Raw genomic sequence first — 26,528 nt, 5'->3', positions numbered from 1 at the left:
CCAGTGGATAGAATCTTTATTTTTGTATTATGTGTAATAGCTGCTGGATCTACAGTGGCTTGCGAAAGTATTCACCCCCCTTGGCATTTTTCCTATTTTGTTGCCTTACAACCTGGAAATAAAATTGATTTTTTGGGGGGTTTGTATCATTTGATTTACACAACATGCCTACCACTTTGAAGATGCAAAATATTTTTTTATTGTGAAACAAACAAGAAATAAGACAAAAAAACTGAAAACTTGAGCGTGCATAACTATTCACCCGCTCAAAGTCAATACTTTGTAGAGCCACCTTTTGCAGCAATTACAGCTGCAAGTCTCTTGGGGTATGTCTCTGTAAGCTTGACACATCTAGCCCCTGGGATTTTTGCCCATTCTTCAAGGCAAAACTGCTCCAGTTCCTTCAAGTTGGATGGGTTCTGCTGGTGTACAGCAATCCTTAAGTCATACCACATATTCTCAATTGGATTGAGGTCTGGACTTTGACTAGGCCATTTCAAGACATTTAAATGTTTCCCCTTAAACCACTCAAGTGTTGCTTTAGCAGTATGCTTAGGGTCATTGTCCTGCTGGAAGGTGAACCTCCGTCCCAGTCTAAAATCGCTGGAAGACTGAAACAGGTTTCCCTCAAGAATTTCCCTGTATTTGGCACCATCCATCATTCCTTCAATTCTGACCAGTTTCCCAGTCCCTGCCGGTGAAAAACATCCCTAAAGCATGATGCTGCCACCACCATGCTTCACTGTAGGGATGGTGTTCTCAGGGTGATGAAAGGTGTTGGGTTTGCGCCAGACAAAGCCTTTTCCTTGATGGCCAAAAAGCTAAATTCTAGTCTCATCTGACCAGAGTACCTTCTTCTATATGTTTGGGGAGTCTCCCACATGCCTTTTGGCGAACATCAAACGTGTTTGCTTATTTTTTTCTTTAAGTAATGGCTTTTTTTCTGGCCACTCTTCTGTAAAGCCCAGCTCTGTGGAGTGTACGCCTTAAAGTGGTCCTATGGACAGATATTCCAATCTCCGCTGTGGAGCTTTGCAGCTCCTTCAGGGTTATCTTTGGTCTTTTTGTTGCCTCTCTGATTAATGCCCTCCTTACCTGGTCCATGAGTTTTGGTGGGCGGCCCTCTCTTGGCAGGTTTGTTGTGGTGCCATATTCTTTCAATTTTTTAATAATGGATTTAATGGTGCTCTGTGGGATGTTCAAAGTTTCAGATATTTTTTTATAACCCAAGCCTGATCTGTACTTCTCCACAACTTTGTCCCTGATCTGTTTTGCGAGCCCCTTGGTCTTCATGGTGCCGATTGCTTGGTGGTGTCCCTTGCGACGTGGTGTTGCGGACTCTGGGGCCTTTCAGAACAGGTGTATATATACTGAGATCATGTGACAGATCATGTGACACTTAGATTGCACACAGGCGGACTTTATTTAACTAATTATGTGACTTCTGAAGGTAGTTGATTGCACCAGATCTTATTTAGGGGGTTCATAGCAAAGGGGGTGAATACATATGCACGCACCAGTTTTCCGTTGTGAATTTTTTTGAATTTTTGGAAAAAAGAAAAAATTTTCATTTCACTTCACCAATTTTGACTATTTTGTGTATGTCCATTATATGAAATCTAAATAAAAATCCATTTAAATTACAGGTTGTAATGCAACAAAATAGGAAAACCCCCAAGGGGGATGAATACTTTTGCAAGGCACTGTATAATTAATCAGGAGATAAATGTTCTGGGGGCAAGGATGTCTTTGCCAGCAGTTGTCTTCCATGAAAGAGTTAATAATACCCCTTTGAAAGATTTCTGTTTCTCCCAATCATCTAACTGCAGACATCATCTATCAGGCCCATCATCTCTCAGGCCGTTCACCAAAGCCAGGACACCTCAATTATTTAACTCTACTGCCACCTACTGGTGGTACGAGTTTTTGGTGTTGAATGAAAATAGTTGAATGAACGTTAGCATATTATTATAGCTTGTAGGCTTTGTTGTGGGGATCTTAATGCTTGTGTGTAACTGACACTTTTGATATTCTGGATTTCCCTTTATTTTCAATGCAATTGAAATAAAGCTTAAAAGGGAAATAAAAGTATTACCAGAGTGTTTAATTTAGTCTGGGAGATGATGGGTCTGACAGGCTGACCAGACCGGTCACGTCGCATGCGTGAGCGTTGCAAAATAAATGTACACATACATGCTATTCAATCATTGCACCCACACTGCTAGCACACGTCAGCGAGCATCTGCGTGGCCAGGCGCTAAAATAGAAATTGGTTCTATTTGTGACGCTCGTCCGTCCTCTGCCATCTTGTCATTGGTTTTTAGGAGCATATACCCACGTGGGTGATTGAAAGATGAATTTAGGTCCACACTCTGGTCGGTTGTAGTAATGCTGTAAAGTTGGTTGCCAACCGCCATATAAAGTCCAAAGAAGAAAAAGAAGCCTGAAGGAAGGAGGAGAGATGACAAGAAACGAATTCGGTTTACCATTTTATCTGTGGATTAATTGTTCGGAGTAGAGGACCTTGTGCATTTCAGGTAAAATAACAACCCAATGTTTATATACCAGGACAAATTAGCTAGCAACAGCAAGCTAGCTAGCTAAATTGCCATAAATGTTTAATGCTTTTTGACCTGTTCCCAAATTAGTATAATTGGTTCAGAGTTGTATTTATTTTTTCAACCTGCTTGTCCTGATCACTTCTGGTGTGGGTGAACAAAATCAATGTGCGCGCGATGGCGTACGCGCTTGTCCGGTTTGGTCAGCATGTGTGAGTCTGGGAGATGATGGGCCTGAGAGATGATGTCTGCAGTTGGACCCCTCTCGTTGCTCCAGCCAGTGTGTAGTTGTGTCAATTACCCACCCCCTAAAACTGGTAGAGGACTTTTCTCAGCACTGACTCTCGTGGAAAAATGAAATGGGAATATCTATAGGCCTATTTGCAATTTAGGACTGTGTTACATGATCACCAAGTTAGTCAGTGCTGACTGTCAACATAGGCTGCAGGCTAGGTTATGATACAATAATATACAGGTCGAACTATTTAATCAATGCAAAATGATTTACTCACCAAAATCCAATGGCATAACCTGACAGTTATTACATTGCATAATATTCAACTTTGGTTACATTTTAATCAGGCAGAACCTAATTTGTGCAGCGGTAGCCTACATCCAATCAACGAGGGCTACGAACCGGTGTTTGTCTGGCTGAACACACGCTTGGAAGATCTGAGCCAATCAACCATAGCAAACAATTTTCAAGTGCCCAATCATATTTCCAGTATATATTCCAGCCTGCTCTCCCAGGAAGTTGATGTGTATTTCAGCTAAGCAGCTCTTTAGTTACTTAAGTTATCTTTAGTTTACAAACGATAGTGGGTACTTAGAGACTGATACTTTTTATTTAACATTACACATAGCTTGTTGTATGATTTCTAGTCAAGAATGGTGCAATGTGGTGAGTACGCAGACTCTAGTATTTTTGCAGTAGTCTAATTATTGAAAATGCTGCCGGTAGTTAGTTAGCAATCCGGCTATGTCTTGTGTATTGGGTGATTTGAAAAAAATGTAAAATGTAAAAAAAAAAAAAAAAAATATTATTATTATTAATTATTATTATATATATATATATATAGCTACTCTTACTATTTGGTTGAATTCATTATTTAGCTACTCATTTAAACACAGCTAGCTATGTTTAACGTTAGTTAAAGTATGCCTCCTAAGTTTTTCGTTTGACATGCACACAACTGACACAGCTATCAAAAATGAAACAATCATACATTTTGTGCAGTGGTGTAAAGTACTTAAGTAAAAATACTTTAAAGTACTACTTAAGTACTTCTTGGGGGTATCTATACTTTATTTTCTATATTTTTGACAACTTTTACTTCACTACGTTCCTAAAGAAAATCATTTAATACATTTTCCTTGACACCCAAAAGTACTCGTTACATTTTGAATGCTTAGCAGGACAGGAAAAGGGTCCAATTCACACGCTTATCAAGGCAACATCCCTGGTCAACCCTACTGCCTCTGATCTGGCAGACTCACTAAACACACATGCTTCGTTTGTAAATTGTGTTGGTGTGCCCCTGGCTATCCGTAAATAAATAAAAAAAAAACATTATGGCGCCATCTGGCTTGCTTATATAAGGAATTTGAAATTATATTTTAAAAGTACAAATAATTAAGTCTGTTATTACAATTACATTTACTTTTGATACTTAAGTATATTTAAAACAGAATACTTTTACTCAAGTAGTATTTTACTGAGTGACTTTCACCTCTACGTGAGTCATTTTCTGTTAAGGTATCTTTACTTTTACTCAAGTATAACAACTGGGCATTTTTTTTCTCCACCACTGATTTTGTGTGAACTGATTCTGCCTCTCTCCTACACAGCTGTTCCTCGGCTAGCCCAACTGGAATAGATGGGGAATATGTCACTTGAGAATGGAGGATGCTATCATCAGTGATGATGGCTGCATAAGCGGTGTGGTGGCGTTACAGCAGTGGCCGTCTCCTTGGCGGATGGGGACTGCTGCTCTGCCTGCTCCTGTGCTCTCTGGTGGCGCTGTTGATGCCGTTGGTGGGGGTGTTTTGGTTGTTTCAGATTATTTTGTCCCCAATTGTAAATAATGTTTTGTGACTTTTATTATAAATAAGAATAAGATTGTTTCTAAACACTTCTGCATTAATGTGGATGCTACCATGATTATGTTCATACAAATATTTACACATGTTAAGTTTGCTGAAAATAAAGCAGTTGACAGTGAGGATGTTTCTTTTTTTTTTCTCCTGAGTTTACTTTCCCACAGCCAGATTAATTTGTGGATACCATTTTTATGTCTCTGCGTGCAGTTTGTATGGATTGCAGAGACCCAGCTGGAGGCCAAGGCAGCACTGCAACAGGCTGTGGAGATGAAGACGCGAGGGAAAAGGCCCACAAGCTGCTGGTGCATGCGCTCAACATGAACCCGGACTTTGTGGAAGCTCTGACAGAGCTGGGGACCATTCTGGAGGAGGAGAAGGATGTTGTCCAAGCAGACCACCTATATACCAAGGCCCTGGCCATCCCACCAAGCAACGAGAGGGCCCTGGTTAGCCGTGACCGCACACTCCCCCTGGTGGAGGAGATCGACCAACGCCACGGGTTATTGACAGTAAAGTAAGCAGGATGATGTCCATCCCCAAGGGTAACTCTGCCCTTAGACGTGTCATGGAAGAAACCTACTACTACCACACAGTGGCTATAGAGGGCAACACACTCACTCTGTCTGAGATCTGCCACATCATTGAGACTCGCTACGCCGTGCCCGGCAAGAGCCTCCAGGAGCAGAACGAGGTCATTGGTGTGGACGCAGCCATGAAGTACATTAACACCACGCTGCTGTCCCACACTGTCAATGACATCCTGGAGATCCACCGGCGTGTGCTGGGCTACGCAGACCCTGTAGAGGGTGGGCGGCTGCGTACCAGCCAGGTGTTTGTAGGGCACCACATCCCACCCCACCCACAGGACCTGGAGCGCCACATGCAGGAGCTGGTGCAGTGGCTCAACTCAGAGGAGGCCCTGCAGCTGCACCCTGTGGAATCCGCAGCGCTCACCCATTACAAGCTGGTGTATGTGCACCCCTTTGTGGACGGAAACGGGCGCACGTCACGGCTGCTAATGAACCTGGTGCTCATGCAGGCACGCTACCCACCCATCACCGTCCACAAAGAGCAAATTTCAGAGTACTACACTGCTCTGGACACAGCCAACAAGGGTGACTTCCGCCCCTTCATCCGCTTCATAGCCAAATGCACAGAGATCACCCTGGATACCCTGCTGATCGCCACCACTGAGCACACTGTGGGGCTGCCTGGCTCCAGCCACCACCAGGCCTGTCCCGACTGCAAACAAACCATCCCTGTCCACAACAGTGAGGGGACGGGAGTGAGTGGTGCATGACTGTTTGGCTTTGTATTTCTCTTTATTTAGATTTGCTAATTTGGGCTTAATCTTGCTCTAAGTGTAAATATATGTTAGTTGATTTATGGATAAATAGCAGCCCTGTGTCAATGATAGCATGACCTTGAACATTTTTACTGGGAGAATGCATCTTTACAGAAATGAATATTCACATATCTCATGGTTTGTTTCCTCTACCTGGTATGAGGTGCAGCTGTTTGAACTCATTATTACGTATGTGCTGTGAATAGAAAACACGTTTTCAGCTGCAGATTGTTGTCCATAAAGGGATACGGGTCAAATGTTTCTAACATCGAATAAACATAAGGGTCATGAACTTGTTGGCGCACAGACACAAATGTACCTGTTTCATACTCTTGGCAAAGCTACTCATTGTTTTTAGTGTCGATTCTAAAGGACATTTAGGCCTATAATTCTGAATTTGCATTCCATTCATCTGAGTTATTTTGATGACTGAGATGAGTGAATGCGTTACATTAACTGAAGGTGTTACGAATGGGTAATACAGTATGTGTACATGTCTGAGATGAGGTTGAGTTGTGATTCTACTTTGAATTGTTCCCATTATGGACAAGAAATACAGTGCACAGTAAATCACTTGCTGTGTGCTGACAAACAGTGACGATTCAACATGTAAAAGGTTCTGTGGTCAGGCGATAGGCAGGCCAACAGTCATGTTATTCTGTCTTGTCATTTTGAGAACATGGTTTGCATCAATGTACAGTAGCTCATCCAACTGGTTCATATTCTCTATTTCACTGAAGCACTTTCATGTATTTCATATATTTATTTTAATGTATTATCTGTTGAATGTGATTTCCTTAGTTTCAAAACTCAACATCTACTAGAATTGCTTTAATAAACTTAAGGTCAGAAACGGCAACAAAACCACAAGATGACATTTTTACAACACTCAAATGACAAGTGTAAAACTTGGAACAAGCAGTAAATAAAAGAATCACTGAACAAAAGTAGACCAAGTTCAATCTCCTCACAGGGTTGCGTTGACAATTTTGTAAATAAAAAGCTATTTCTAGTTTACATTTGTGTTCTCGTAATAGAAAAATGTGAACACCATAACAATGATTTCAAAATTACTACACAATGTACATATATCATATATTGGACAAACAGAAAGTAACTTCTAAAGCTCAAACATTTGTAGTCTCTAACTAGATTAGGCCACTGTGGTGATAGAACGTCGCTAGATATAGCTAATAATTCTCAAACATACAAAACTATGGCTAATCACTTGGAGTGTGTGAATTCTGAACACACATGACGTTCCCCACTCATCCAAACAGGATTACTGGTCTACAGAATTGTTAACGACCACATTCATTTGAAAGGCAAAGGGGACTTAGAAATTTAGTTCAAACCTTTACATTCCTATGATGTAATTTATTGAACTTATCAAATCTGCCTACAATATGTGGACATGGAGGGCTCTTGCAATCATAACAGCTGCATAGATTTTCTTTCTCTCAACAGTGGTCGATTCACTTGTGGACAGGACTGGTTAGAATCAGATGACAAAAGCCAAGGCCCTTTAGTGCTTCCCCAGTGTCAGTTCATTCCTTACCCCTCTTATAGCTTACTCAATACCTTACACAGGAATGAGCAAATTGGAAACAATCTCTGGAATAAATGAGAATACACAAAAAAAGTATTCCCTTCTAACCTTTCAGGTAAGACAGCCTAAACATGATAGGCAAAAAAAAAAAAAAAGGGGCGTTTTAATGACAAGCAGTCACAGACAACCTTAAATTACAGTGCCATCAATAAAGAAGTCTCAGTAAGGGAATAATAAAGGATTACATTTTTTAAATGTGAGCACAGAACAGGTGAGGAATGACTTCTGGCCAGTGCATATGCAAATTACTTATTTGTACAACTGCAGTTTTAGGTCATATTCTGTAAAGCGAAGCAGTCATTCACTGCATGGAAACAAATATTGTTGTATGTAGGGAAAACAAAAGATGAGTGGTATGTTGACACCTTAAGTTTCCTGAACACAAAATCTTTCATTGTTGTAATACATATTTACACATACATCTCAAAGTCAAGCTCTTACATATACCTTTTAAAACATGAGTCACAAGCTGGTTTTTTTTTTTTTTTAATCCCTTAACAGAACACACGATAAGTATTATTCACATACACATATGATACGTCTTCTATAAAACACCTTTCCCAATTAAAATAGACATTCACACTTGTTCAAAAGGATGTGGTAATATGGGGTCTGGGGCCAGTTGAGCCAGGGAGATTAAGGCTTTCTTACAGAACGTGACAAGAAACATGGGGGCCATTGGTGTGGAATAAAGGGGAGTCAAAAATGTACAGCACAATATCTGCCATCTCTTCTCAAGGACACAAGATGGCTTTCCATACAAAGGCAGTTTATTATTTTCAGCCCATGGTTTTCACTTTTTGAAAAGCATTTTGGCAAAGTCTGAATTAGACAAGGGCTTGGCCTGTGCTTCATTCCCAGCATCTCCAGATTCGCCCCCTGTGGGTTTAGGTGCAGTCCCATTCTCTGCTTTACTTTCTGATCCCGTCTGCCGATGTAGTGAACGAGGGAGTAGTGAGAGCTGGGTGCGTCCTTTTCCCCTCCTGAAAAACAAATCCAAAAGGAATCAGACCTCTCAAATTCAAGTTCTTGTTTCACATTTATATTATACATCTTTAGAGGGTGAGAATAGCAGATTCAAAAGGCAGCTTATGTCTTATGAGTTGGCTAAATGGACTGAGTACCATGTTAAGGGAAATATCTTTGTGTATTAAATTGTTTTGGGTGCCAGTGTGTGTGAAGAATACATTATTGCTCGATCGTTGGGCAACTTACGATCCATAGACCATAGACCGGGGCATCATGGCTCCCACGGGTCTGCTGAAGCCAGGCTTGTCAGCAGTGTTTCTGCGAGGCGGGTTGCTAATGGCAACAGAGAGTGTGTGTTCCTGTAGTACTGTGCCATCCAACTTCAGCACGGCCTGGGAGGCCTGAGCCTCATCCCCAAACTCCACGTACGCCAGACCCTGCAGACACCACACAGTAGCACATTAGACCAGCAAAATCTAATGACCAATGTGTCAATGAAGCTTTTACATCTGTGATTCAAACAATCTGTTTGGATTAGAGATTTGACAAATAGAACATTTAAACTGAATTTGTTGAAATCAGTTTTCCATTAAAACCACGTGAATTTACATTGCAGCTGTGCTGCCGCTAGTAATGGTTTGGGTCTCACGGTGCATCCCTTTCAGAAGGTTAAGCATTGCACCTCAATTTCACCTCGCAAAGTTTACATTACATTTTCTTTTCATTTAAATTCGCAAAGTATTGCGATACATGAGGCTGCTGTCGCTTGCCTTTCTCTGCTATTTTTCCAACTTCATGACGTAGTAGTGGAGAATCAACTCCTTGCACATCGACTCCCAACTTCAGTAAAGCAGGGCCTATCATCAATGAACAGGTTAGAATATTGAGATGAGCGAGATGCAACACTTCAGTCACACAGTATCTGCGCGTGTGCACTTCATGCTGTTCACCGGGTGGTCGCTAATACACCAAAACAACTGAAAAGTTGAGCCTTGCGCTTCAACACTGTGGAAATTGACCTACTATACTGTTCACTTTCTGCATCTACATAAAAAAAAACAGTTAGTGCTTTTTCTTAATGTTAAGGATCCCAATTTCATTTAAACCTTTTAACGTTTAAAATGGTCACACTCCTAGTTGGGGCTCCAGAGTGGCGCAGCGGTCGTAAGGCACTGCATCTCAGTGCTAGAGGCGTCACTACAGACCCTGGTTCGATTTCAGGCTGTATCACAACTGGCCGTGATTGGGAGTCCCATAGGGCAGTGAACAATTGGCCCCGCGTCATCCAGGTTAGGGTTTGGCCGGGGTAGGCCGTCATTGTAATTAAGAATTTGTTCTTAACCGACTTGCCTAGTTAAATAAAATAGTTTGGATGTTTTATTCACATTACAATATAAGACTCGAGCAAATAACTACTCTTAACATCTGGATAGAGAAAGGAATAACCCTACCTCCCAGCGTTATGCCTCACCTTGGGTTTGCCTGAGCGGTTGGTGACCAGGCGGATGTCTTTAACGGTGCCATTATCCTTGCACAGCTCCTCTAGCTGCTCCTTGGTGCAGGAAAAGGGAAGGCCCGAGATAAAGATCTTGTGTTTCTCTAGGTTTGTGTTGTACTTAAACACCTAGCGGAAGAGAAATTAAGTTACTTACTAGCCACATGGTGAACCACCATTCCATTCATCCACCTCTAAATGCAAACCAACATGTGGGTCTCTTACCTTAAAATCAGGGTTCTTGTTTTTATCCACACAGGGTGATACGAACATGGGCCTGCCTTCCACCTCTTGCCGGTCCATCTTCAGGGCCTCGAGCACAGACGCCTTGCCCTCAAACTGCACGTAGCAGTACCCTCTGAAGCCCTTGGCAGCATAGACGGGGCGCACCGACTGGACAGGACCACAGGGCTCAAACAACTTCTTTAGCCTCTTCTCTGGATCGTCCATGGTGAAGGCCAGGTTACTGATAAACACACTGCAGTCATCCTTGCGTAGCTCAGGGTCATCTTCCTGGGTCTTCCATACGGTGGCTGGTGCCACCTGCTGGCCCCTCTTAGCACCAGGGGGTTCCTGTCTGCGGCCAGGGGGGGCTCTCCTCCCAAACAGCCCACTCTCTGTCCCCATGAACTCCTCAGCACCACCGCCTCCTCCCCTGAAGCCTTGGTCACTCTCCCCTCTGTGCCTCTTTGGAGGTTGCTCTGTCGCACATAGGTGACACAAAGATTGAGCAAACACACAGGATGACTTCTATACATGCCACTTTATTAGCATAAGTGGAGACCAAGCAATAATATTCCTATGTTAAATAAAGGTATGATCTTCATGCTTCTCCTTACCCGATTCCTCTCCCCACTCATCCTCGTAATCCTTGTCCTCTGCCTTCCTCTTGTCCCCAGGCCTGCTGCCTTTCTGGCCCTTCTTCTGGTTCTTCTTGTCTGCCTTGGCCCTCCGCCGCTGTTCAGTCTTCTCCTCCTCCTGTCGAGCCACATGGGCCTCTTTCGCTGTCACCTGAGAGGGACATTGATGGCGTTATGAACCTGACAGTTCCAGTCCTCAGGAACCTGATTGGTGTCACAGTTTTGCCCCAGCTAACACACCTGAATCCAATAATCAACTAATCATGATCTTCAGTTTAGAATGCATTTTGATTAATCAGCTGTGTTTGCTTGGGATGGAGAAAAGAGTGTGACAGCAGTCAGGCCCCCGAGGACTGGAGTTGCCCACCCGTGTTACAGCCTGAATTTAAAATTGAGATGTTTTGTGTCACTGGTCTACACACAATGCCCCATTAAGTGGAATTTCACTTTTCAAAATGTTTACAAATAAGAAAAATGGAAAAGAGTTAAGTTTGCAACCTCTTATGGCAAACCTAAAACATATTTTTAATCCTGAACTGATTAACAAGTCACATAATAAGTTGCATGCAATCACTGTGTGCAATAAGTGTTTAACATGATTTCTGAATGACTACCTCATCTCTGTACCTCACACATATCATTAATTATCTGTAAGGTCCCTCAGTCAAGCAGTGAATTTTAAACACTGATTCAACCACAAAGACCAGGGAGGTTTTCCAATGGCTTGCAAAGAAGGGCACCTATTGGTAGATGGGTAAATATAAAAAAAGCAAACATTGAATATCCCTTTGAGCACGGTGATGTTATTAATTAGACTTTGGATGGTGTATCAATACACCCAGTCACTACGAATGATACCGGTGTCCTTCCTAACTCAGTTGCCAGAGAGGAAGGAAACTGCTCAGGGATTTCACCGAGGCCAATGGTTACTTTAAAACAGTTTGAGTTTAATGGTTGTGATAGGAGAAAACTGAAGATGGATCAACAACATTGTAGTTACTCCACAATACTACATTAATTGAGAGAGAAAAGGAAGCCTGTACAGAATTTAAAAAATATTCCAAAACATGCATCCTGTTTGCAACAAGGCACAACAAAATGTGGCAAAGCAATTAACTTTTTGTCCTGAATACAAAGTGTTATGTTTGAGGCAAATCCAATACAACACATTACTCTCCATATTTTCAAGCATAGTGGTGGCTGCATCATGTTATGGGTATGCTTGTATTCGTTAAGGACTGGGGAGTTTTCTAGCAATGCTCAACAACCAATTTGACAGGGCTTAAAGAATAATGGGCAAATGTTTCACAATCAAGGTGTGGAAAGCTCTTACAGACTTAGCCACAAAGACCTACATCTGTAATCGCTGCCAAAGGTGCTTCTACAAAGTATTGACCCAGGGGTGTGAATACTTATGTAAATGAGATATTTCTGTATTTCATTTTCAATAAATTTCCCCCAAAAAAACAAAACATGTTTTTACTTTGTCATTATGGGGGTATTGTGTGTAGATGGGTGAAAAAAAAGAAATCAATTTCGAATTCAGGCTGTACCCCAACAAAATGTGGAATAAGTCAAGGGGTATGAATACTTTCTGAAGGCACTATGTCCACAGGCATAACTAGCAGCAGTGTTGTTTTGAGTGTTGCTGTGTCGTCCTACCTTGGACCTCTGCTCATTGACTCTGTTCAGCCGTGTCTCAGTCTTCTGCACCGCTGCATCCCAGTCCTCCAGAGAACCTGGAGGTGACACAGAACAAACTGCAATGAAACAGTCACCTTACTCTCAGACTAAGGTTTACCAATACAGTGTTGTGTTTTCAACACATAAGCCAATCCATCCCATTAACTGACACTCCAGATACCTGTCCACTTATTGAGGGGATTTGATTAAGCTGACCCGGGAGCACGGTTGGTGAGAGTTTGCACCGGTGAAAAGTGATTGCATTCATTTTGGAACCAGGCTGCCTCCCGGGCCTGACCAGGGTGCCACGCTATGGCCGACGGCAAAGTCGGCGCAAAACAAAAGTGACACAAGTTAAGTACGTGGAGTAATGAGTAGGATTCTGTGTTTTCACATGCTAAAGTGATTGTTTTGATAAAAAACGCTTTCTGCCTTCCCAATGAAAACTAGTTTGAAAATAGTAAAATATATTTTAATGGAAAATAGATGTTTCTGAACAATGAATCAGGCTGCCTTGTTTTACAATATGACCAAGAGGCACAAAGTACGGCAAATTCGCAACTCCCTCGCCGGCTTTGCAGTCACGTGACGGGCCATAGCCCAGTGCAACCCAGACCAGCTTAATCGAATCCCCTCATTCATGACATTTCCATCACGTTGACTTACCCTCAACCCTCTCAAAGGTGAGCAGGACCTCGCACACATGCTCTGGGTAGTCGGAGGTACACTGGACGGCCCTGTGGAGGGCTTTCCTGCAGTGGAGAGCGTCTCCGTACGACCTGCAAAGAGTCAGAAAAGATCACACAAAATCAGCATCAGATTCGTCATTGATAAATCAATATCTCTAACCTTTAAATCAACAGTTTATAGGTGACAACTAAAGAGTGACCTCACTGACCTCTCCAGGTTATAGTACTCCAACCACATGTTGGCGAATTTGGCGTTCCCTTTTGTCATGATGCTGTCCCACAGTTCTCTGGCCTTCTGCATGTTCTTACAATGCAAGGCCTGGTCAAAGAGAGGAAAGAGGTGGTATAAAAATCACATTTTAATTTGTATAGATGCTGTTTTTGAACTGATAGAAGCAAGTGAACACAAGACGAGCGTGTCATAATCTTCACCCTTACCTCTATCTTTGCCCAGACCTGCATGATGGTACAAGAGGGGTCTCCACTTTCACTAAACCCTTAAAAGGAGCAAGACATGGTGGTGAGTCTCCAACACAAACGCACAAAGACAGATTAACAGTACACAGGCTGCAGGTCCACTTACTCTCTTCCACATCCTGTTTCATATAGTCCAGAGACCGGGTGAAGGCTGCCCGCAGCTCCTCCAGCTCTCTGCTCGACTCTGGAAACACATAATGCCATTATCAATAGAGGACTTCTTTCATGTATACACTTGACTCCACTAATAAGATGGTATTACTTATGTTACTTTGCATTACCCAATGTTAAGGTGCTTTCACCTTTGCTGAAATCGACGCGCCGCCTCAGGTAATCGAGGTACGCTTCCCAGATATTCACGTAATCTGTGGCTTGTATGAAACCAGCATTCAGGGCCTTTTCAAAAACATCTGTGGAGGGAAAAAGAGATGATCTTCATAATTCCACAGTCTCATGGGCAAAACTCCTGTAAACAAGTTCACCTATTTTCCTTGAAACATACATTAAACGAATGTCTTGAAATATTTGTTTACATCCTCTCCATGCATGACAGATATCAGTGCTGCCACCATAACCCTCCTGTGGTCCACTGGTTACCTGAGATAGTGTGGTGGTCGGCCCCATGCCTCTCCAGGGCCAGCAGGTAGTTCTTCCACAGGCCCATGGTCCAGGGGCAGTTCCTGACCGCACGGTCGTGAGAGGACAGGACCAGGTCTTTGATCTTCAGTTGGCGGTCCTGAGGCAACAGCAATTCGATACAGTAGAGTGTCCGCATATTATCTTTGATGATATTATATTGATTCTATGTCTCCAAGTATCGAGAGATCTATATTAGTACTAGTCAAAAGTTGACACCTACTCATTCAAGGGTTTTTCTTTATTTACTATTTTCTACATTGTAGAATAGTATCCAAAAAAAGGTATTACAAATCAAAATATATTTTAGATTCTTCAAAGTGCCACCGTTTGCCTTGATGACAGCTTTGCCCTCTTGGCATTCTCTCAACCAGCTTCACCTGGAATGCGTTTCGAACAGTCTTGAAGGAGTTCCCACATATGCTGAGCACTTGTTGGCTGCTTTTCCTTCACTCTGTGGTCCAACTCATCCCAAACCATCTCAATTGGGTTGAGGTCGAGTGATTGTGGAGGCCAGGTCATCTGATGCAGCACTCCATCACTATCCTTCTTGGTCAAATAGCCATAACACTGCCTAGAGGTGTGTTGGGTCATTGTCCTGTTGAAAAACAAATATAGTCCCACTAAGCCCAAACCAGATGGGATGGTGTATCGCTGCAGAATGCTGTGGTAGCCATGCTGGTTAAGAGTGCCTTGAATTCTAAATAAATCACTGACAGTGTCACCAACAAAGCACCCCCACACCATCACATCTACTCCTCTAGGCTTCTCGGTGGGAACCACACATGCGGAGATCATCTGTTCACCTACTCTGCGGCTCACAAAGACACGGCGATTGGAACCAAATATCTCAAATTTGGACTCATTAGACCAAAGGACAGATTTCCACCGGTCTAATGTCCATTGCTTGTGTTTCTTGGCCCAAGCAAGTATCTTATTTTTATTGGTGTCCTTTAGTAGTGGTTTCTTTGCAGCAATTTGACCATTAAGGCCTGATTCACACAGTTTCTTCTGAACAGCTGATGTTATTTGAACTCTGTGAAGCCTTTATTTGGGCTTTAATCTGCGGTGCAGTTAACTCTAATGAACTTATCCTCTGCAGTAGAGGTAACTCTGGGTCTTCCTTTCCCATGGTGGTCCTCATGAGAGCCAGTTTCATCATAGCGCTTGATGGTTTTTGTGACTGCACTTGAAGAAACTTTCAAAGTTCCTGACATTTTATGGTTTGGCTGACCTTCATGTCTTAAAGTAATGATGGACTGTCATTTCTCTTTGCTTATTTGAGCTGTTCTTGCCATAATATGGACTTTGTCTTTTACCAAACAGGGCTATCTTCTGTATACCATCACTAGCTTGTCACAACACAACGGATTTGCTGAAATGCATTAAGGAAAGAAATTCCACAAGTTAACTTAAAAAGGCACACCTGTTAATTGAAATGCATTCCAGGTGACTACCTCATAAAGCTGGTTGAGAGAATGCCAAGAGTGTGCAAAGCTGTCATCAAGGCAAGGGTGGCTACTTTGAAGAATCTCAAATATAAACTATATTTTGATTTGTTTAACACTTTTTTGGTTACTACATGATTTCATATGTGTTATTTCATCGTTTATGTCTTCACTATCATTCAACAATGTAGAAAATAGTAAAAATAAAGAAAAACCCTGGAATGAGATGGTGTCTAAACTTTTGACTGGTACTGTATATATAACCCAATAATCACACTCACTACTTACCAACTATGTAACCCAATAGTCAGATTCATTACTTACCACCAGCTGCAAATTCCAATAAAACTAATGTTACATCACGTTTTGAAGTTCATTTTCCTTGCTTTGTCTAACACTATCATGACTCTAGCAAATAAATTGTGAGTGCAGTATTTATTTAGTTGTATTTTCATAGCACAAACAATTGTTAGCAAGTTTCACACACTGGCATTACCCACGAGGGAAAGGCCTTCCCCAGCAAGTGCAGTGGGGGGGTTGCCTAGCAACACGTGTCTCGGAGGGAGTCAATGTCTGTACTGCACAACAAATCCCAATGATTTGTGAAGATGTGTAGCACGGCAGCTAACATGGCTTTGAAAAAAATAAGATTTCAGCTAATAGGCAGAAGTATCTAACAAAATAACTACATTATGGCATTCACTGATCCTAAACTATTTACCTATAATAGAAATGTTGATACATTTGTGGACAAAATTCTTAATTCTTAGCTGCAGTAGCCAAGACGAATGCCAGCTGAATTGTAGAACTGTCTTTCTGTATACTATCAACAGTAGCCTATTGCTAATTTTCAACTATGTTCACAATTGAAAGTGAACTTTTGTAAATCACTTTCCCTCAAAATAAATAAGCTCAGTGAGTGGATTGATTCGTTTTTTTTGCTAGTCTGGACAGCCCGCATGTGAATTATATTTTACATTTAGTCTGGTGCTCTTATCCAGAGTGACTTACAGTTAGTTGTCTGATCTTAAGATAGCTAAGTGGGACAACCACATCTCAGTCATACTAAGTAAAATGTTCATAAATAAAGTAGTCATCAGCAAAGTCAGTGCTAGTAGGGGGCCAAAAGTAAAGGGCGAGTCTTACTTTACGAAGGACAAGTTATTTTTTGGGGGGGGGGTTATTGAATGATTGATTTATCGACTCACCCATATACTGCTCAATAAAATGCAACTTGCATCAAGTGTGGTGGTGCTTGAATGAACGGCCAATCATACTGCTCAAATATAGCATGAGTTTTCCACGTGTAATCTCAATGCAGTGCACCAGCAGTTTTCTATTGGACTTCTACAAGGCATGTAAAAGTCAAACTGGAACACCAAATGCACTTAGAAGTTACTGGCCCGGTTGGCAAATGACTACAGACTTGATCCTCTCAGTCAGAATACGAAGTGAGACACATTTGATAGAAGAATCGAAAGTAACAAATTATAGTACCAAAATGTTTTTTTCATGTTATAGTATCAGAAACGTACCCAAGTTTCCGTACACCGTGCAACACTATTGACAAGGAACTCAAAGACAGCAAATCTTCTATAATTTCTACCTGGGTGATATTAAGGACATGTTTTTGTTAGGTAGGTGCAACCATGGGATAGCAGAAAGGTTTCACTACGGCAGCTACTGATATTCCACACCTCTGTAGATGTGTTGCTGGTGTTGGTGTTTTCACAACACTGCACAAGGAATAATATACTGCCAAACTCCATTAGGCAGTGTTAATGATTTGATTAATGTGTGGAAGCATATAATTCAGTTAAATCACACTTCCAATGTAATCAATTCTCTGAGTATATGCAGGAGACGACTAGATTTAATCACAGCACTTCCACAGCATATAGCTAGCTACCTTGATGGCTTTCTTCATTTCCTTAAATTCTATTAGTTGCTGAGCCTGGGTTCCTATGTGAGACACAGCAAGTGCCAAAACTGGGCTTCTTAAAGAGAGCCTAATGGACTACAGGTTAGGAACCATATGATTAAAACTAGTTTTTTTCTTCAAACTAGCGAAACGCCAAGGCTCTGATGAATTACTCTATGCCTGTGTTTGCTATCGCAGCATCTAATTACCATCCCATTAAAGATATTCAAAGGCCCATGAATACATTTCAGGAGCTGCTGGAGAGAGGGAGACGGCTGGCTGTGAGTAATTAAAAAAATGGGGGGGGGGCACTCACCAGGTATTTGGTGTACTTCGCCCACATGTCTGGTACCAGGCAGTTTTCTGACAATGCCCGCTCAAAGATGATTTGGATCCGTGCTGGGTCACCCTCCTTTTGCTCATAGTCAATGTAGGTCTGATACTCTGCCAGCTTGGGCGGCTCGGCTATCATCTGAAACACAAATGTTGGCATGTTAAAGGCATTGAGCAGACAACCATGTCTAGAATACAGACGCACACAGAGTCCACAGAGATTTCACACATAGAAAAAAAGCAAGACCTTTGCTTAAGCACATAATACTAAAATGATACATAACTTTACTACAAATCTACTGCTACTTTCAAGGCAGTGTAATCGAATTGAATGCTTAAAATCCTTCCAAAACAAACAGTATGGTACAAATGTCCAGACTAGAATACAATCTAGGTAAGTACCAGAGTCTCCTCATAAGGCTTGCTCTTCTCCATTTGTTTCAGGGCCCCCTTGTACTTCTGGGAGACTGTATCAGACACCCCCTGGTCAGACCACTCCTCATACTCTGCATATGTTCCGTCCATGTCTGCAAAAGAGCACAGTTATCATTAGGAGAAACCTTTCAGACTCAACCCCTGAATATGCATACAACAGCCAGCCACATTCTAAGTGTGGCTAAGAATGAAGGTGATTATATAAAAATCATCCTGTGCGTCTATTACAATGACTTGAATGGAGACACACCAAAAGTTCCAAATCTCATTTATTGGGATACTGGCTTTTGAAATGTTCAGAGTTGTTCCTCATTTGACCAATAACACACAGCCATGTAAATGCTTGACCGGTTTTCCTTTTCTTTGTGCCATCATCTTGTGGGGGTACAAAACACTGACTGACAGGCCATAGATAAGGAGGGATTATACACTGAGCGTTGGCACAGGTCATAGAGGAGAGAGATGGGTTTAGCCGTTCCAGAAATACCTCCGGTGGCCGTTCAGCCGTATCAGAAAAAAAGGCAGCAGACAACACCAGACCATTTATCTCTTGGCCAGTCCTGCGCTTGGATGAAAGGTTGGTCAGGGACCACATTACTGGGCCTGGTGAGGATGAGTGCTTTCTCTGGAAACCTCCGTTTAGTCTTTGAAAAGCCACATAGTAAGAGAAAGCAACACACCACAACTCTCCTGACATTGCACTGGCTCTCCACATCTCTGTCCTGAAAAGGTCTTTGCAATGGGTAACTCCCAAGTCTGCCATGGACTCTTAAGGACATGCTATTCCATCCAACCGAATCCCCCCCCCCCCCAGAGACGAGCAGGAAGAGCCTTACCCATTAAGGGGATGGACAGCTGGCGGCGGAACAGAGTGTGGATGCGCTCGAGTTGAGCGTTCAGAAGCTCCTGCTGCTCACGGGTGGGAACGCTGCCAGGGGGCGGCTGAGGAGAAAGCAGGGAGAGAAAACGGATTCAAAATCCAGCAGAGACTGGTTTGTGTAATATCAGATTGAGTTCAAATCATGCATTTTTTTGTTTCTGCCTAATACTCAGAAATAAGGAAAACGTACCATCATTCGTTTAGCAGATGTTCTTATACAAAACACTAGTGATTGGGAAATCGATAGTTACAAATCAGCATATAATTTTAGGCGAATAATCATCATATCGCATTGACAATATCGCAATAATTATTGCGCTAGTTTGCTGTACGTGCACCAAAACACAAGTATTTCTCCTTCATATCGTGTTCTCCATCTTCTTTTCAAATAGGGAAGCAATTTGTTTTCGGCACTTTTATTTCCATGGCTGATCAAAACTTGTTTTCTCATGGCTCTCTTGTTCTTCTGCAGCAGACATATGGTCAGCAATATGTTTGGAACATCAAATGACAGCATCGAATCGCAATACATATAGAATCGTGAGAACCGCAATACATATCAGCACCTAAGTATCGTGATAATAACGTATAGCAATTCCAAGCCCTACAAAACACCCTGAGAAATAAAGACATGGGGAGGTATAGAGAAATGAGTAGCATGTTGCAGCTACTTGAGATCATTATTCTTCATGGGAGCTCACCTGAACAGTTGCCAGTATGGCGTTCTCAAACTCCCTGTAGGCCTCCCACACAGTCGCCCCCTTGGTCATGTGCAGCCCCACAGCTGTCAGGGCTCTCTCGAAGATGGACCTCACCTTCTCCATCCCACCAGGCAGTCCCATGCCCCCGATAGAGTATTGGGCATATTCCAGCCAGATTTCAGGGCCTGAAGGCCACACAAGAAATGCAATGTTTAGTTTAAAATAACATCATATAGAATCGTAAAACACAAGCCAATGAGTGGGGGCAGAACTCACAGATATAATCTTTCACAGCCGTCTCAAAGAGCTCATAGACTTTCTCCCGGTTCGCCTCCTCTTCTGTTAGGTGGATCTCATCCTTGAGCCAGTCCAGCCAAATCTCTGCAGGAGAGGACAAGTCAGCTTTGCATACAGTTCACAACAACATTCAGTATGTTCAAAACAATGAAACCATCACAACTTTCCACAGGAATGTGTTGAAACAGTAAACCTTGTTCCAAATTATTAAATCATCATCCATAAAAGGCCAATCAAATCACAACAAAAGGAGCAGCAGACCTATTTTGAACAAGTCTTAAATTCTGACTAGACCTGGCATACGGCATTGCGCGCATGTTGATTTTTGTCCACCCACTCCAGACGTGATCAGGACACGCAGGTTGAAATATTAAAAAGAACTCTGAACCAACTATATTAATTTGGGGACAGGTTGAAAAAAAAAAAAAACTTTATGGCAATTTAGCTAGCTTGCTGTTGTTAGCTGATTTGTTATGGGATATAAATATTCAGCTGTTATTTTACCTGAAATGCACAAGTTCCTCTACTCCGACAATTAATCCACAGACAAAAGTGTAAATCGAGTTAGAGAGATTACTAGAAACTTCTTTCAGGTTTCTTCTTCTGACTTTATATGGTGGTTGGCAACCAACTTTAAGGTGCATTACCACCACCAACTGGGCTGGAGTGTGGACCTCAGTTCATCTTTAAATCAACAGTATATGCTTCTAAAAACCAATGAAGAAATCAGATGGGCAGGCCTTGCAGTGTGTCAAGCGTCACAAATAGAAGCAAGTTATATTTTAGCGCCTGACTACGCAGACGCTTGTGAGCAGTGTGGGTGCAATGATTGAATAATATATGTGTACATTTACTTTGCAACACTAGTTCATGTGAAGCGGGTGGTGTGGTCAGCACGTTAGATGTAATCCAGTCTACTGCATGAAGCACTTCAGCTCAATCAAAGAAGTAGTAATGCACAAAGCTGTCTGCAACACTGCATCTCCAAAGGCCATCAGACACCAACCAACCTTCAGTGAGTGGGAAGAGCTCACTCATCTTCTGCCTTGCCTTACGCAGCCGAGGCAGCTCCCCCTCCTGCCTCAGGAGTTTTATGAGGTCCACATGACAGTTGTAATCAAAAGCATTGATGGACAGCTGAAAGTTAGAGTACAAGAGTCAGACCAACAACCATTGGGGTGCATTTACAAAGTGTCTTTGGTAAGCAAACAAACTTTCAACGAAACTAACTAAACAGGACTCCACCACTTAATTGTGTAGTAAGTATTGTTTGTGCAATCAACCAAATACTGTTCAATTTTGTTGCTGACTCTCTAACTAGCTGCAGCTCGCAAAAAAAGGGCGCGTGTTTACAGCTGCTGCAAGCACGTTGTCGTTGGGGAAATAAACTTCGCAGAAAGCATGGATTTGCTGGCTATCTAGCTAACGCCAATGTAACTAGCTAGCTAACTGCCTATAAATCCGTATTTGATATTTACTAAATTCGTAAGTTATATTGTTGTGGCTAGGTAACATGCTAGCAAGTTATATAATGAGTCAACATTAGCTAGTATAGTAACGTTACATAGTCAACGTTACTCCAACGAAACTAGCTGGCTAATAGTAGCAAGCGAACTACCATTAGCTCGCTAGCTAGCTTTCGTTCTTTTCAATGTAATCGGTGCAAGTCTGCAAACAAGCCAACTTGCTGTTTGTGATGTGGATTGCTTTCAAATCTCAATGTAACCGACACCGTTGTTAGTTGTTGACAAACGTTAGATAAATGGCTAGCTAGGTTTCCATTAATTTCTCAAACAAAGCGAGAGTAAGTTAGCTTAGCTAGCTAAAATTGCTAACATACCTGCTCCTCCAAACGCTGAATTTCGGCTTCATTCTCTTTTTCGTCTTCTGATGAATCGTCTATTTCATCGTCGGAATTTTCAATTCCCAAACCCTCCTCTTCATCTGAATCCATTTCATTTTCCATCCCTGCCTCTTCCTCCATCTCTTGCAACTGAGTCTCCTCTGCGTCCCCTGTTGCTGCCATGTTGGAACTTTGTCTGCCTGGTAACAGTCAGTGAGAGCTTTCCAAGGTGAGAAGGGTGCAACTGCATCCCGTAATTCGGGGCGTTCCTGCATGTGGGCATTCCTGTACCTACAGGAACCCCTCTTTATAAACTCAGCAAAAAAGAAACGTCCCTTTTTCAGGACCCTGTCTTTCAAAGATAATTCGTAAAAATCCAAATAACTTCACAGATCTTCATTGTAAAGGGTTTAAACACTGTTTCCCATGCTTGTTCAATGAACCATAAACAATTAATGAACATGCACCTGTGGATTGGTAGTTAAGACACTAACGGCTTACAGACAGTAGGCAATTAAGGTCACAGTTATGAAAACTTAGGACACTAAAGAGGCCTTTCTACTGACTCTGAGAAACACCAAAAGAAAGATGCCCAGGGTCCCTGCTCATCTGCGTGAACGTGCCTTAGACATGCTGCAAGGAGGCATGCAGATGTGGCATGGGCAATAAATTGCAATGTCCGTACTGTGCTACAGGGAGACAGGGCGGACAGCTGATCGTCCTCGCAGTGGCAGACCACGTGTAACAACACCTTCACAGGATCGGTACATCCGTACATCACACCTGCATGACAGGTACGGGATGGCAACAACAACTGCCCGAGTTACACCAGGAACGCACAATCCCTCCATCAGTGCTCAGACTGTCCACAATAGGCTGCGAGAGGCTGGACTGAGGGCTTGTAGGCCTGTTGTAAGGCAGGTCCTCACCAGACATCACCGGCAACAACGTCGCCAACGTCGTCGGGCACAAACCCACCGTTGCTGGACCAGACAGGACTGGATAAAGTGCTCTACACTGACGAGTCGCGGTTTGTCTCACCATCGGTGATGGTCAGATTCACGTTTATCGTCGAAGGAATGAGCGTTACACCGAGGCCTGCGCTCTGGAGCGGGATCGAGGTGGAGGGTCCATTATGGTCTGGGGCGGTGTGTCACAGCATCATCGGACTGAGCTTGTCATTGCAGGCAATCGCAACGCTGTGCGTTACAGGGAAGACATCCTCCTCCTTCATGTGGTACCCTTCCTGCAGGCTCATCCTGACATGACCCTCCAGCATGACAATGCCACCAGCCATACTGCTCGTTCTGTGCATTATTTCCTGCAAGACAGGAATGTCAGTGTTCCATTGAGCACGTCTGGGACCCGTTGGATCGGAGGGTGAGGGCTAGGGCCATTGCCCCCCAGAAATGTCCGGGAACTTGCAGGTGCCTTGGTGGAAGAGTGGGGTAACATCTCGCAGCAAGAACTGGCAAATCTGGCGCAGTCCATAAGGAGAAGATGCACTGCAGTACTTAATGCAGCTGGTGGCCACACCAGTTACTTTTGATTTTGACCCCCGTTTGTTCAGGGACACATTATTCCATTTCTGTTAGTCACATGTCTGTGGTACTTGTTCAGTTTAGGTCTCAGTTGTTGAATCATGTTATGTTCATACACATATTTACACATGTTAAGTTGGCTGAAAATAAACGCAGTTGACAGTGAGGACGTTTCTTTTTTTGCTGAGTTTACTTCTATTGGTCAATTTTAAGTTATGACTCCAGTACATAGGCAGGAGGGCTCCAATACAGTCAATGACGGTAATGCACCATAACATTGAATCCCAACCGCATATAAACCCCACAGAAGAGGCGGGGGCAACAACGTAGCTGGCTATAGTTAGTACACACCGGTAGAGTGTCCTTTGCCCCTGCCTGTCGGACACTGTTTTCCCACGGTTCAGTTAAATATGGCAAGGGAAGGTGTTAAGCAGGAGGGAGTGAAGGAAACTGAGTGCTACCTTAGCCAGCTAGTCCTAAGGAGGATCCCGGTACATGGAAGGCGGGGGCGACACCGTATTCTACCCTTACAAAAAAGATTGCAGTAAGTTCAGTGGACTGGTATTTTGGATGCAGTAATTGCAGAATAACTGCAGTGTACTGCAGTTATACTGCACTGTAACTGCAGTTACACTGCAAAATTACTGCAGTAAAAAAACATATTTTGGATGCAGTATTTGCAGCATACTGCAGTTATACTGCACTCTAACTACAGTTATACTACAGTGTACTGCAGTTATACTGCACTCTGACTGCAATTGTTTTCCTTAAGGGTAGCTAGTCAACTAGCAAGCTAAATAGCACACAGTGTCGCCTCCACCTCCCACCTGCTGTGTACCGGAGAAGCTAGCAGTAGGTGACACTGGTAGACAGTGTACTTCGCTCCTGCCTGTTGGGCACGTTTTTTTCCAGTACAAAGCAGGGGCAGAGGCGACACCGTGTGCTAGCTAGCTAATTAGCAAGCTAGTTAGCACGTAGTGTCACTCCCGCCTACTGTGCTAGCAGTAGACAGTGTCCTTCGCCCCCACCTGTCGGGCACTGTTTTTCCCGCAGTTCTGTTAACAACGGTGAGGGCAGGTGTTCAGCAGACGGGATCGAAGGACGCAGTCTACTAGTGAAAAAACTCATAATACTTTTATTTCCCTTTTGACCCACATTCAAAAGTGTCACACAAGCATGAAGATGTTGTGCTCGAGGGGGGCGTTCATGCAGGAACCAATGGGATGCTCGAGGGGGGGAGGTTCCTGCAGATGCAGGAATGCCCACATGCAGGAACACCGTGAATTGCGGGCTGCAGTTGTTCACTATTGTCCAAGGTAGAGCCTGGCAAGTGAACACACCTCCAGATTCTATGCAAAATTCAAAACGTCATGTAATCTGGTACCTTGCCAAAATATCAGACTCTTACCATGACCGAAGTCACCCTAAAGAAGAGAAAAGCCAGAATGTTGAATGCAATTATATTTACACTTTACCAGTTGTAGGCCTACATGCTGTTGGTCCTTTTGGTGGTAGGATGTGGAGACAGGGTATCCACAGGAAGGTGTTGTTTACTCTCCTTTTTAGGGCGCTGGTAGGTTCTGTCTCTTATATTTTAGATCTCTTGATGCATTGCACGTGATGGACAATATGTAAATAATAACCAAATATGTGGACCGAAGCACATTTATGGGAAGTGGTCCACTATTTGTGCGAATTGTATCAGTATTGAAAATAAAAATTGTAAATATAAACGATATACAGACCAGCGTACTGAAAGGTCGGGTTGATAACACTTCCCTGTGGATATTTTGTATCAGATTAGATCCGACATAGGGACAAAATTGGTGGACAAAAAGGTCAAGTAAATTGAAATTAAGTTTGTTCAACATTCTGACTTGTAATGGGACTGTTCGGGAATGCTGAGCCTGCATGTTAGAGGCGTGTGTAAGTATTTCAATCTCTGATTCTAAAAGAGGCTATCTGGTACCGAGCTACATGGCAAGAAGACGACAACCAAATAACCATTTTATTTTATTTTGACAAAAATTGCTATAACCACTATCTATTGCATTTGCTAAAATTCTTCTTGAAAAGAGCCGACACCGAATCTTCCTGCAATTAAATAAAGCCAGGATTACAGTAGGCAATTAAGCAATTTTAATGGGCGATGTCATGATGAGCTTTCACCATGATTGTACATTGGGGTTTGAGGAAAATATAGTATGTATCCCTGTGCAATGGGAAGCACATAAGAAGTAGCCTATTGCACTGTTATGCAGTTCATCACCGATGTCATTCGAGTAAATTCATCATTGTGGGATATTTATATCTATTTGTTCATATATGCTCTGAAATTATTGGGCATGTTCCTCTGCCCAGACGTTGCTGATGCATATCCGATCTTATAATGCCTGGATAGGTATTGCTAACTTAAAGGAAGTATTTGAGTGGAATTATCTTTTGGTATTTGTTTCATTTAGTCCACTGTTGATACAGTCCCAAAATGTTTTGCATGTCAGCAAATCAGTTTTCAAGATATATAACTTAAAAAATACAGAAAGTCTCACACTATGATGCATTATGCATCATGCAACGTGACTATTACAGAGTCAGCAACAGCAGGCAAAGAAAGCAAAACAAATGTTCGGGAATAAGAGATTTGTCACTAACTACCATTCCAAAATGGTGACGCTCTAAACATGTTCAAATTCCTATAGGAACACAGC

The 26,528-nt window shown here is 42.6% G+C and overlaps 1 protein-coding gene, 1 long non-coding RNA gene and 1 pseudogene across 3 annotated transcripts; 2 read left to right on the top strand and 1 right to left on the bottom strand.

Annotated features, from left to right (window-relative positions):
* The first annotated feature begins 3,310 nt into the window (after positions 1-3,310).
* Positions 3,311-4,780, top strand: LOC145863952 (uncharacterized). Its single transcript, XR_014382516.1, has 2 exons — positions 3,311-3,459; positions 4,407-4,780. It is a non-coding gene; the product is annotated as an uncharacterized LOC145863952 (long non-coding RNA).
* A 94-nt stretch (positions 4,781-4,874) lies between these two features.
* Positions 4,875-7,725, top strand: LOC106584915 (protein adenylyltransferase FICD pseudogene; annotated as a pseudogene).
* On the bottom strand, positions 6,822-22,499 carry LOC106584988 (spliceosome associated factor 3, U4/U6 recycling protein). Of its 2 annotated transcripts, none has more exons than XM_014170697.3 (19): positions 22,277-22,499; positions 21,447-21,573; positions 20,416-20,520; positions 20,140-20,324; positions 19,395-19,500; positions 18,526-18,650; positions 18,107-18,262; positions 14,383-14,521; positions 14,067-14,195; positions 13,892-13,969; positions 13,747-13,805; positions 13,518-13,627; positions 13,286-13,398; positions 12,599-12,675; positions 10,916-11,087; positions 10,302-10,777; positions 10,053-10,205; positions 8,828-9,018; positions 6,822-8,595 (listed from the first exon to the last, which is right to left on the bottom strand). In XM_014170697.3, the coding sequence occupies exons 1-19, from the start codon at positions 22,460-22,462 to the stop codon at positions 8,406-8,408; spliced, it is 2,877 nt and encodes a 958-aa protein (XP_014026172.3). In that variant the 5' UTR covers positions 22,463-22,499; the 3' UTR covers positions 6,822-8,405. The 2 variants fall into 2 exon arrangements, with proteins under 2 accessions (XP_014026172.3, XP_014026173.3); XM_014170698.3 differs by having other exon boundaries at positions 14,088-14,195.
* Between the last annotated feature and the right edge of the window lie 4,029 nt (positions 22,500-26,528).

Source organism: Salmo salar, chromosome 24 (assembly GCF_965601325.2).
Source record: "Salmo salar chromosome 24, fSalSal1, whole genome shotgun sequence".
NCBI lineage: Eukaryota > Metazoa > Chordata > Actinopteri > Salmoniformes > Salmonidae > Salmo > Salmo salar.
The sequence above is the reverse complement of the archived record's forward strand: the minus strand, read 5'-3'. Positions and strand labels throughout refer to the sequence as shown.